This window comes from Acanthisitta chloris, unplaced genomic scaffold (assembly GCF_000695815.1).
Source record: "Acanthisitta chloris isolate BGI_N310 unplaced genomic scaffold, ASM69581v1 scaffold12935, whole genome shotgun sequence".
Taxonomy (NCBI): Eukaryota; Metazoa; Chordata; class Aves; order Passeriformes; family Acanthisittidae; genus Acanthisitta; species Acanthisitta chloris.
The window spans coordinates 83,191-95,356 of record NW_008673247.1 but is presented as its reverse complement, the minus strand read 5'-3'; the positions used below and the strand labels follow the sequence as shown (position 1 = coordinate 95,356).

General features: G+C 52.9%; 1 protein-coding gene across 1 annotated transcript; it reads right to left on the bottom strand.

The window, feature by feature from the left end:
* Positions 1-728: 728 nt before the first annotated feature.
* Positions 729-11,904, bottom strand: IKBKE (inhibitor of kappa light polypeptide gene enhancer in B-cells, kinase epsilon; the record flags this gene model as incomplete). Its single annotated transcript, XM_009074874.1, has 19 exons — positions 11,818-11,904; positions 10,925-11,065; positions 10,444-10,573; positions 9,882-10,063; positions 9,431-9,591; positions 8,768-8,878; positions 8,340-8,519; positions 7,828-8,030; positions 7,230-7,294; positions 7,069-7,160; positions 6,115-6,216; positions 5,319-5,394; positions 4,838-4,950; positions 4,513-4,589; positions 4,176-4,215; positions 3,752-3,853; positions 1,631-1,727; positions 1,060-1,154; positions 729-800 (listed from the first exon to the last, which is right to left on the bottom strand). Coding segments are annotated over exons 1-19 (2,126 nt in total), but the record flags the coding sequence as incomplete, so codon positions are not given.
* Positions 11,905-12,166: the final 262 nt, after the last annotated feature.

Sequence of the window (12,166 nt, the reverse complement as noted above, 5' to 3'; positions counted from 1 at the left end):
GGGCAGCTCCCCCTGACCTGCAGGGACAAAACCAAAGGCTTTAGGCTCGAGGTCCCCTGGGCTCACCAGTCCCAAACGACAGTTTGAGTTGGGATCTAATCTTTGGGCTTGTTCCTGTGTCTTTTGGGATAAACTCTTCACATTGAAAGCAAACCCAACCTTTCCCAGCCTCTTACTCCCAGTGGATGTGCTGCAACAACACACTTGGTCCTATAAAATCAGGGCTAGGGTGAATCCCTGATTCCTTTTCCCTTCTACACCTCTTTGACATCCTGCTCTGCATATTCCTCTTGCTGATTTGCATTAAGAGCCTCAGAACAAGGTTGCAGAGGAAGAAATTATTTTGGATACTGAGCTTGCACAGAGTTTCACCTGGAAAGGGAAAGTATCTACTTCCCCATGGCAGACAGCAGCTGCCAGCACTGAGCAGCACAGGGAAAAAGCTGGAAAGAGGGTGTAGAAATGACATAGCATTTGCAGAAGTTCATGCTTAAACTTCCAAGAAAGGTAAAACTCTTGTGCTGCCACACCACGAAGGAAACTTGGTGCAGTTAAAACCCCCATGGGAACCACCCCATGAGTAGCTGTGGTTGTGCTCAGCACCAGGCACAGCTCCCCATGCCTGAGTTGAGCCCACCCAGACCCAGCACCCCCTCCCAGGGCAATGTGCCTGCTGGAAGGAGCAGGAATCACTGCCTGGAGCAGCATCTCTATGTGCTCTTACTCACCGCTCAATGACGCTGTTGTTGAACTGGAGATGACAAGTTACTGACCTCATCTGCTCCAGCAGCTCCTGCATCCTGCAGGGACACAACCAACCTCTTACCCCTGTGCTGCTCATGCCCTGCTTCCCATGGGAACACCTCCTGTTGAAGGGCTGGGGTGTCCCGTGAGTTTGATAGGGATCACACCCAGCAGGGTCACAGGAAGGCTGAACACAGACTGTCCCAGCCCTGTGGGCAGAGTCCTCACCCCAACGTGCAGAGGATGAGCCACAGGAGGTTCTGCCTCTCCCAGGGGTGCTGGGCTGTCCCCAAAACCCTCTTCCAAAAGACTCACCCAAAAGCCATCTCCTGGCATGCCTGGATGGGGGAAGGAGCAGGAGGAACTGGGGCCAAACTCCATTTCTCCAGCTGGAGAAACCTGTCCAGAGCCTGTGGAGATGGAGAGACTTGGGAGCCCTGCAGCAGTTTGGGGCATCTGACCCTGGGGGCTACAGTGCCTACCCTGGGGATAAACACTTGGGAAATGACACCTATGGAATCACATCCAGCACATCCAACAGCAAAACCAAAGGAGCAGGACACCTCCCAGCAGGTTGTCCTCCAGCTCATCAGCCAGTTTATCAGGGGAGCTGGAGGTGAAGCATCACTTTCCTCCTACTTCAACTCCCATTTGCTGGGTACAGATCCTCTGTGCCAGGCACTCCTTGGGACCAGAGGTGCCACTGCCAATGGTTTATCCATTCCCTGCTCAACAAACCAGCTGGATCACCCACAGAGAACTGCAGCAAGGTGTTCAAACACACTCCAGGGTTTCCTCTACTTAACCCAGGTGCTCAGGCCCCTGCCAGGAGCTGGGAGAGGGGAGCAGGAGCATTATCAGGGAGCTGCATCCCATGGACACCTACACCCTGCAGACAGTCCTGGCACTCCATCATCTCCACACTGCACGAACTGATGCGATTGCTGAGCCTCTTCAGGTGCCTCTTTATCTCACAAACTTTCCTAGAAAGAAAAACCAACAAGAGAATTCCCAGTGAATGTTTGCCATCAGCGTGGATGGTGAATTTTTGGATGTGTTTGAATTCTAAGCTGCTTTCTGCAAACCTTCCTGGATGCAAGTGAAAATCCTGATGGAAAGCAAACAGTGTTGTCATTACAGCTGCAGCTCTGCTAACAGCCACTGTTCCCAGGTTATCCAAACAACACTAACAGCAAATTAATTAGGGAAAGTGTTGCTTGTAAGAGAAACAGCTCAGCCCATCACTTCTGCCAGTCCTCTGTGTCCTGTGGAGGGCTGAGAATCTCCCCAGAAAGGCTCCTTGGTCCTGCACCTCACCCCAGTGAGCACATCAGGAGTTGTATAAAACCATGTTTGCTTTGGCTTTAAATATAAACTAAGCAAAGAATATTTCAGGTGAATGATCCACCTCCAGTCCTCCAAAAAAAAACCCAACTAGCCACCACCCCACGAAGCCTGGCAGGAAACAACCCAATTAAAACTGAAGTAACAATCAATCAAAAATATCCAGTTGTGACTCATGATGTTTTCTTCCTCAGGACAGAAAAACAAATACAAAAATACTTCAGGAAAACAGGCAAAAGGTTGTTTTTTTTGTTCCCTGTGAGCAGATGGGGCCTCTTATATGCCTGGATTTCATGGAGCTCCACACCCAGAGGAATCTCAGGCACCCCAAGACAAAATTCCCAGGGAAGCCAAGGGAGATTTCACTGTTCCATGATGGGATGTGGCTGGGGAGGGACCTGGGACACAGCTCCTGTCCTCAAAGGGAAACCTGCCTGTGGGTGAAGGTTTGCAGTGTGGAAACTCAGAGTGGCACAAGGTGGGGGTGGGAAGCATGGAGCTCCACACCCAGAGGAATCTCAGGCACCCCAAGACAAAATTCCCAGGGAAGCCAAGGGAGATTTCACTGTTCCATGATGGGATGTGGCTGGGGAGGGACCTGGGACACAGCTCCTGTCCTCAAAGGGAAACCTGCCTGTGGGTGAAGGTTTGCAGTGTGGAAACTCAGAGTGGCACAAGGTGGGGGTGGGAAGGGGAAAAGGCAGGGAAAGGCTGGGACAGGGAAACGAAACCTGCCTGTGGGTGAAGGTTTGCAGTGTGGAAACTCAGAGTGGCACAAGGTGGGGGTGGGAAGGGGAAAAGGCAGGGAAAGGCTGGGAAAAGGCAGGGAGAGGCTGAGAAAAGACAGGGAGAGGCTGGGAGAAGGCAGGGAGAGGACTAGGAGAGGACTGGCACAGGGCAGACACTGCTCACATCCCCTGGAGCATTCCTGAGCACAAAACTTCCAGCCTAAAAATCCCCCCGCTAGTAATTCCCAAACGAGGCTACTCCCCATCTGAAACAGGACCAGACCAAAAGTTGGGTTTAATTCCAAGGCGTTCCAGGAACTTCTCCTCCTTCCCCCCACCCTGGCAGCCCAGGGGAGTGATGCTCCTCTCTAAAAGCAGTGAAAATCCAGTTTTTGCCACATCCTCTTCCCGACTGCCTCCCCATCCCTGCTCTTAGCTGCTGCCACAGGCAGTGGATTGCTCTCAATCACCGCAGGGCAATTTGTTCTTTGCATTATTCCCCAAGCACCATTTGACAGAAAATCACTCCCAGTAAGTAGATCTCTTTGTCTCCAAGGCAGTTTTGTCCTGATAGAATCACCTCTCCTCACCAGAGAGGGAGGAAACAGCTGCCTGGACACAAGCTGCAAGTTTAGGGGATTTTTTCTTCAACAGAAACTTGAAATACCAGGGCAGAAATACATGGCATGGGATAAGAGAGCCCACACAGTGGGAATTCCAGCAGGCAACCAGAGATGGAGCTTTGAGGGCTTGTTACTCCTTTACAGTCCCTCAATAGTTCTCAACATCATCATCTCCATCCCCATCCCAGCACTCAATCCATAGCACAGAGCACTGGGAAGTTCTGGTCTTTGGGGGGTTACTGGAGAGCTCCCTCTCCCATCCATACCAGGATCTCAAAAGCAGAGCCCCAAACCCCTGGAGAGAGCTGGTACCTCATCCTGCTGCTGTGGATGCTCAGAGCTTCCTGGTACTGCTGGACACAATCATCCTGGAAAATTAACAGAACCTTCCTGGCCAGGTGGCCTAAATTCACCCTAAAACCAAGAGGAAAAAAAAAATAAAGAGAGAATACTCTTATTTCCTTAAATGTATGAAAAATTTCCTTCGATGAAGGAATTTGGCCCTGTACCCCCTCTGCAGAGCTTCACCCACAGCTTCATCTCAAAGAGCTTTTAGCTTGGAAACTTTGCTGTGAAAGGTGGATGAACCAGCACAGGAACTACTTAGAGGTGCCCTCTGCCCACATCAGTGACATGAGAACGTTTTACATCTCTTAGGATTCAACCAGAACCACCAAACTCCAGGCTGGGCACAGCAAGGGGCAGGTCCTGGAAAGGGGAGAGGGTTGGCACTCACTTATCCAACTTGTGTATTTGTTCCTCGTTGTAGCCCAGCCCTGGGGAGGAAAGACACTGTCACCACATTTTCCTGTTCAGAGCCCAATAAATGGGCAATTTCACAACACACACACACAGATTGCCCAAGGGGCTTTTCATGGCTCAGCCCCTGGGATGATTATCATGACACAGAAACAGATGATCTCTAAGTTCCCTTCCAGCCCAAACCATTCCATGATTCAATGGTTCTATGGAATCAACACAGCCAACTGAAATAATCCATTTTTCCACTGGGGCAGCACAGGGACATTCCTGTGGCAGGCCCACACCTTGTGTCCCCTGTGCTCATCACTCACTTAGACATGTCCTGGCCTTCTTGAACTGCTTGTAGATCAGCTGCATCTTCTCCAGGCAGCACTCGATCTGCCTGAGGCTGGAATGGGACAGGGAAGGAGCTGTGAGGTCCCACAAGAGGAAAGATGTGAGGTTGGGCAGGGGAAATTAGCCCTTTAGGGTAAAGTCTGACCATGCTGTAACTCAGGGACTCTGCTGCTCCCTGTGTCTGTGTGCAGAGACATCACACAGCATCACACTGGGTTAGGACTCTGCATGGATCATGCAGTGAAGTTGCTCCATCCATCCAGGAACAGCAAAGTGTCACCAGGGAATTCCAGCACGAACCTTTTGTCCTCATGCACTTGCTGTCTGTCCTTCACCAGCTCAGACAAAATGCTGTCCAGTGCCCCTTGGAAGTCAAAGATGTTGTGGGAGCACTGAGAGAGCTCCTCAGAGACCTGTGGAGGAGGAGGAGGAGAAGGTTGGAGGAAGTCAAAGATGTTGTGGGAGCACTGAGAGAGCTCCTCAGAGACCTGTGGAGGAGGAGGAGGAGAAGGTTGGAACCAGCAGCTCTGAATCCCATGGATGAAGAGGAGAAGGTTGGGACCAGCAGCTCTGAATGCCATGGATGAAGAGGAGAAGGTTGGGACCAGCAGCTCTGAATGCCATGGATGAAGAGGAGAAGGTTGGGACCAGCAGCTCTGAATGCCATGGATGAAGAGGAGAAGGTTGGGACCAGCAGCTCTGAATGCCATGGATGAAGAGGAGAAGGTTGGGACCAACAGCTCTGAATTCCATGGATGCTCCTCGACCTGGGGGGACTCACCCTCTGCAGCCTTGTCTTCACCATGGCCAGGTCCATCACAGCTGGCACTGCACTGCCTGCAGGAACAGCCTCATACCTGGGGAAAGGCAGAAAATGGATTTTCCTTGATCAGAACATAAGCAGCAAGGAGAATCCATGCCCTGGTGAAGGCAGCATCAGCTTCCTGGGGAGCTCAGAGATGGTTTCCTCAGGCAACAACTCAGTTTTCAGGGTACCAGATCTGAGCCACGAGATGCAAAGTGCTGATCTGGTAAAAAAACCTCCCCCCAATTGTGTCCAATTTGTTCCAAAATTGGTAGTTTCACAGCCACTGGCTTTAGGCCAGCTCAGATGCTCTGTGCCTCCCTGCAGCTGGCACAGGAGCAGTGGGATGGGTGAGACACACTGGCTAAGTCAGCAGAAATATTCCTGACCCAGAGTGTGTTGGGAGGGATGGATGAGCCAGAGCATCCAGCTGCAGCATTACTGCTCTTGGCACTCCAGCCCTGCACTAATCTGGTTGAACTCAATGGGAGCCATGTGTCCCTATTTTTTTCTCTTTTTTTTTTTCCCCAGATGAAATGGAAATTAAGACTTGCTAAATGGCAAAGAATAAAAGAACAGCAACCCAGCAGCGACAAGGAATTTTCCACTACAATGAAACAGAAAAAGGAAAAATTATCCAGGGGCTGCTTTAGATAAAATGGGTTCCTACCTCTCAGTTTTCAGCTTATTCCTGGGATTTGCCTTATTTCTGATTATTTGAGAGTCTCACATTTTATCTGCCCCAGCCCAGAGCCTGCAGAGCCACACTTACAGCACACGGATCTTCATCTCAGTGAGCTGCAGGCAGGAGAGCACGGAGAGAGCTCCTCTCCTCTGCTCCAGAATCCTTGAGCACTCTGTCTTCAGGTTCCCACTGCCAAGAGAGAAAACAGCCTGTCCAACCTGTGCTCCCTGGAATCCCAACCTCCACCCCAGCCCCAGCTGTGTGCTGGTGAGGGCTTAGGATGGAGCTTCTCCCTGATTGCTTGTGAGAAAAAAAGGGGCTGGATGCACCTAAAAGTGAGTGTAGCTCCTGGGTTTGGAGGCTCTCACCCCTACACACTCTCCTGCCTCTGCACAAGAGGCTCCTGCCCTTGAGGACAGTGAAAATCATCATGGAATCATGGAATGGTTTGGGTTGGAAGGGATCTTAAAGCTCATCTCATTCCAACCACCTGCCATGGGTAGGGATACTTCTCATTAGATGCACAGTGATATGCACAAGGATTATGGCAATAATGATGATGATGATGATGAAAATAACAATGATAACAATGATGAGGATGATGATACCAATGATGAGGATGATGATACCCATGATGAAGATGATGATACCCATGATGAAGATGATGATACCAATGATGAAGATGATGATACCAATGATTAGGATGATGATAACAATGATTCTGTTTTCCTCAGCTTCTCCCAAACTAAAAGAAGTGACCCAAAAGTAACAAATGGAGCCAGGAGCATCCTCCCAACACTGCAGGGTATTCTCCTACAGGTGCAGCCTCCTCACAGCCTCAGTGTGGGCACACACATCATCATGCTCTGCTCCCCCCCAGCACCCCAAACCCCATCCCACCAGCCCCACTGCTCCTGAACTGATGGGAAAAGGCTGGAAAACTCTAAGAGGTTCAACTCAACACCCAAATCTCCCCATGCTGGGAAGGGATATGTCCCTCCCTGCACCCACCCTAGCCATGCCATGGTGTCTGTCACTCACATCACCCAGTGGAGACCTCTGGCCAGCAGCTCCCGGCCGCGCCGCAGGGCCCGGGCGATGCGCAGGGTCTGGTGCACAGCACCCACCGCGCTCTGCAAGGCAAAGGGCACTGCCTCACCTGCCCCACGGGGCTGCCCCAGGCCCCAGGAACCCCCACCTACCTTGGCTGCACTGCAGTCAGCCACCACGCCCACCTTGGGGACAAACTTGGGGAACTCAAGGGCGGCTGGAAAGACAGACAGCAGTCAGGGTGCTCTGGGGAGGGAGGCAGGAGATGCTGTGCCCCACAGGGATATCTCATACCCACCAAGCAAAGCCCACAGCTGCTCAGGAGCTGCTGGAGGCTAAGTGGAACCCTCCAAGATGTTTTGGAAGGAATTGCCTGCAGAGCCCAGGGTGGTGGTCAAACCACGGAGCACATGGCAGGGGAAAAGTGACCCTGAAGATCCTAATCTTAACCTTCATCTCCTGCCCTGCACCAGGGAGCAGAAACAGGACTGGGAACTGGCACTCCCCACTGCTGGGAACTGGGGTCACTACTGGGAGTAGTGGGAAAGGGGAGCACCACCAACTGGCACTGCTCCAGGAACTGGGATCTGGGTCCAACATTGCCCAGGCACCAAGACCTGGGATCATCCAGGAAACAGGCCCATTACCCAGGTGGGGAATGGGAAATCTCTTAGCTTAACAACTGGAGTAAATCCCTTTTACAATCCCCACCCTCGTGCCAGGAATCCTCTCCCAGCCCAAGGTACTCACGGTCTCTGTATCGAACCCCTACCACGTCCTCGGGTTGCTCAGAGGTGCTCAGCAAGGTCAGGGGGCTGCACTCGGTGGTTTTGCAGAAATGATGAGCTTGTAGGTTAGGATCCAACTCATACAGGTGTCCTTCAAAAAAGTATTCTTGGTGGTGAGGGACTATGTTTGTTTGTTTGAAGACAGCGTCTAAAAATTTGGTGGTACTGAAAAAGAAAAGAAAGGGAAGGATGGAGACAAATTCCAGCACTTTAACAACCCACTGCCCTCAAAATACCACAATTTTATATTTGCTCTTAGCAAATTATCCCACAGGGTCAGTGAAGCTCCTTGGACACCTCCCCAGAGCTCTGTGTGTTCTCACAGCTCCCACTGAGAGTGCTCCCAGCAGAGGCTGTTTTGAGCTCTGTTTGGTTTCACCTGGGCTGCCCTCAGGTTCCCCCATGGAAAGCAGAGGCTGAGGCTCCTGATCTTGACTCCCAAAGGTGCTTTTAACCCAGGCTTGGCCTCCTTACGTGTTGTAGGAGTGGATGTAGATGCGATGGGAGGAAGCTTGCTGCAGGGAGAACACGTCGACCACGATCCTGTGCAAAATGTCGTTGGTGCCTGCAAAAAACTGGTCAAACCCCCAACATTTCTCCTGATCTGCCTCCAGGATGTTAGCCAAAATGGGGATCAGCTGGTCCTTCAGCCCCCTGCAACAAGAAGAGGAGGATGTCAGCACAGATTGGTGTAACTCTGAGCCATGAACATGGTGACCCCAAGGGCAGGAGCTCCTGCACTGAGAGTCACTGCCCTGCCTTGCACCCCTTTTTTCCTGGCTGCAAAGCAAAGACTTGCTCTGAGAGCTGTGACATCTGCCTCACTAACCCCCCTGTGCTGTCTGAGGTGGTGCCAGGACGTGGGAGATGCAGTGGGAGCTCATCTTGGCATGGACACTCACGTGGAGAGGCGACAGGTGATGGGCAGTTCATAGCTCCACTCAATGTTCCCATTCTCCTGCCTCTGCACCCCTGCAATGGCTCCAGGAGGCTTCTCAGTGGTGATTTTGTACCTGTGGAAAGAGAATTGCTTGCTGCTGAAATGAGCCAAGTGAGCTCTGTTTGTGCCCCTTGGGGAGAGGGAAAGGGCAGAGCACAGATGGACTGGGAAAGTCACGATTCACGGAGAGGAGAAGAAAAAAAAAGCACAGAGGAAAAATACTTCAAGAAACAATCAAAAAGCTTCCAAGCAAGCATTATCCCTCCCTCCTCTTCCAGCTGTTTAGCTGTAAAGTCACGGGAATGCATTTTATAGAGGAACAGAACCATGGAATGGTTTGGGTTGGAAGAGATCTTAAAGATCATCTCATGGGCAGGGATGTCACTCACAGGTTGCTCAGGGCTCCATCCAACCATCCCAGGTGAAGGGAAAACATGGCAAATGGGGCACAGATTCCTTCCCACACAACAAACACTCTCCACATGTCAAGGCTTTGAGATCCACATGGGATCAAACAACACAGGGAGCCTTGGGAACACACCAAACCACAGCCAAGAATGTTCTGCAGCCCCTGGACCAGCAGCCCTGGTGCCACCCCACCCCAGCAGCTGGAGGAGGTACCTACATGACCTCCTTGTTCCGTCGGGGCCCCCCGAAGGGCAGGAAGGGGAGGCTGCCCGTGGCAGCATGGTAGAAGGTGACCCCAATGCTCCAGAGGTCGACGGTGACGCCGTAGGATTTCTGCTGCGGCTTGCGCAGGACGGCTCGCTCGTACATGTCAGGGTGCTGTGGGGGCAAGCACAGCAGCACTGCCAGCCTGCCCAGGGGGTTGGTTGGCAGAGGGCACCAAGGGATGGAGAATTGACTGCTCCACTGGTCTCTTCTGCTGCTGGAGCCTCCCCAAGAACCATCACCTCTAACTCTACAACAGAACGGCTGAGCCTCTCCTCTTCCAAAAATGTGGATGTGTTGAGGTCAACCCCTCCAAGTCACTGCTGCTCCCTACAAGCTGTTGGGTGGAGGGAAAGGGACCAGTTTCCCCCAGGGGTCACCAGACTGAGACATTCTCTACTCACGAGATATTCCTCCGTCCCATAGACTGACACAAACTTTTCATCGTCCTCCAGCTCTCGGGCGGCCCCAAAATCTGTTAGCTTATAGATGCTCTGCCCATCTTCTCCCATCAGCCTCATGATGTTGCCAGGTTTGATGTCTCTGTGGACAACGCCGTTCTCACGGAGGTGGTTCATCCCTGCCACTGGGCACAAGGGAAGCAGAGTTTGTGTCTGGGGCTGGAGCACTCCAACAGGGTTAGTGTAAATTCAGGAAGGTGAGAAGGGCTGGAGAAGGGACCAAGCCCAAAGTGGTTGCACTTAAATGGGGACAAATGTGACTGGGGGGAAGGAGAGGATGAGTGAGCACATGGTAGGGCATTGTCCTCATGCTCCTCATTGTGGGGAACAGCTTGTTCCCAGAGCAGCTCTGCAAGGAGAGACCCTCAGAGCCTGGACACAGCTCAAATCAACCCCATTTGGAGGTGCAACTTCTGACCCCTCATTCCATAGCCCAGGGCTGGTGTCTGCAGGGTCCCACCAGCATCACAAGGTCTCCAGCCCAAGCTGTGGCCTCCACACTCACCCACACACTGCAGCACGATGAGGAACTCGGACTCAGCCAAGCCAAAGGCGTTTGCTGGGTCTTCCAGCACGTTCAGCAAGCTGCCACTGGAGCAGTACTCCATCACCAGCACCTTCTGCTTGCTGCTGCCCTGGGGTGGGGAGACACCGAGGGCTCAGCTGGGCCCACGTTCCAGCCATGGGCCTGTTCCCCACCCAGGCAGGACCACGTCCCCTCCCTCGGTTGGTGGGTCCCTGGGTATCTCCTGCTTGGCCAAACCAGTGCTGGAGAACATCAGTTCACATCCATCCTCCAGCCCAGTGACCCAGTGCTCCCAGTGCTGAAGGACTGGGCTGAGACAGAGGGTGGTGGGAGGAGATGGCAGTCCAGGACCACAGCTCTCCTCCTGCAGTCCAGACCAGTTTCCCCATGGCACTGGCCCAATGGGATTCCCAGCTGAGAGATTCCCAGCTGAGGGATTCCCAGCTGAAGTGCCACTTACTGTCTCCTCCACAGCAAATAACTTGACAATGTTTTTATGGTTCAGCTTCCTCAGCATCTCGAACTCTCTCATCTGCACCTCCTGGGGCCGGAGGTAGCTGGCATTGTTAAAGACCTTCACAGCAACCAGCTCCCCTGATTTCTGGGGAAAGAGGAACAGGAGAAGAAGGAAACAGGAGGTGATGCCACTCACATCCAAAGCAGCTCCATGAGCTCCGTTACAGCTCCCACATCCTGCTCGGGATACAAACGACACTGACTTGACAATGTTTGCTCCACTGCATGAGCAAAGTGCTGTCCTTCACCTCCCTTTGCACCCACGTGCTGCATGGCAGGGTGTTTATTCAGCTCCACAAAACATTCCCAGCCCGAGCCGAGGCAGGACGGGGATGTTTTCAACCCACTCTTGCAGCCTCCACTCCTGCAGTTTGCTCAATAAACTTCAAAAGGCCAACGAGGAGGAGGAGGAGAAGCTGCTCCAAGCCTGGCAAGTGTTTGCATGAAGTATGCAAATCGCCAGGGATGGGGTTTCCAAAACTTCTGGGCATTCCCCTGGAAACTGCTTCTTCCCTCTGCGCTGCTGGGGAATTCGACAGCCAGCCAGGAGGAGCTGGTTGTGAGTCCCCCAAAACCATCCTCAACCTCCAGAGCCAGGGGGAAGGAGCCCCATGGAAAATGAAAATAAAACTCGAAGCAGCCCTGGGGCTGCTCCCTAGCCGGGGAGGGCAAGCAGAGGGGAGCGCAGAGGGATGGAGGGATGGGGGATGGAGGGATAGAGGGATGGGGGGATGGAGGGATGGAGGGACAGAGGGATGGGGAGATGGAGGGACAGAGGGATGGAGGGATGGGGGGATGGAGAACCTGTGGCTTTGGGTTTCTGCCCTCCCTGCTCACCTTGTTTCGAGCTTTGTAGACACAAGCCGTGGCTCCCTGGCCCAGCAGGTCCTCTGTGCTCCACAGGTAGTTGGGAGTGCTCTGCATCTCCAGCAGCGCCGCTGGGGGAGGGAGACCCAACGGTTTTGGGGACACACCGACCACCAGATTCTTTATCCCTCCCTCCTTGCTTGGGAATGCAAGGAGAAACTCCAGCCAAGCACGTTCTCCTCGGCAGCTCCTACCTCGGCGGCAGCACCACGAGAAGGTTTGGGCATGGACCGAGCGCTGCCAAAAATCCACCCGGACGGGACCTGCCGGGGCTGGCAGCAACACTCGGACAGATGGAAAACCTCCCGAACAAACAAGC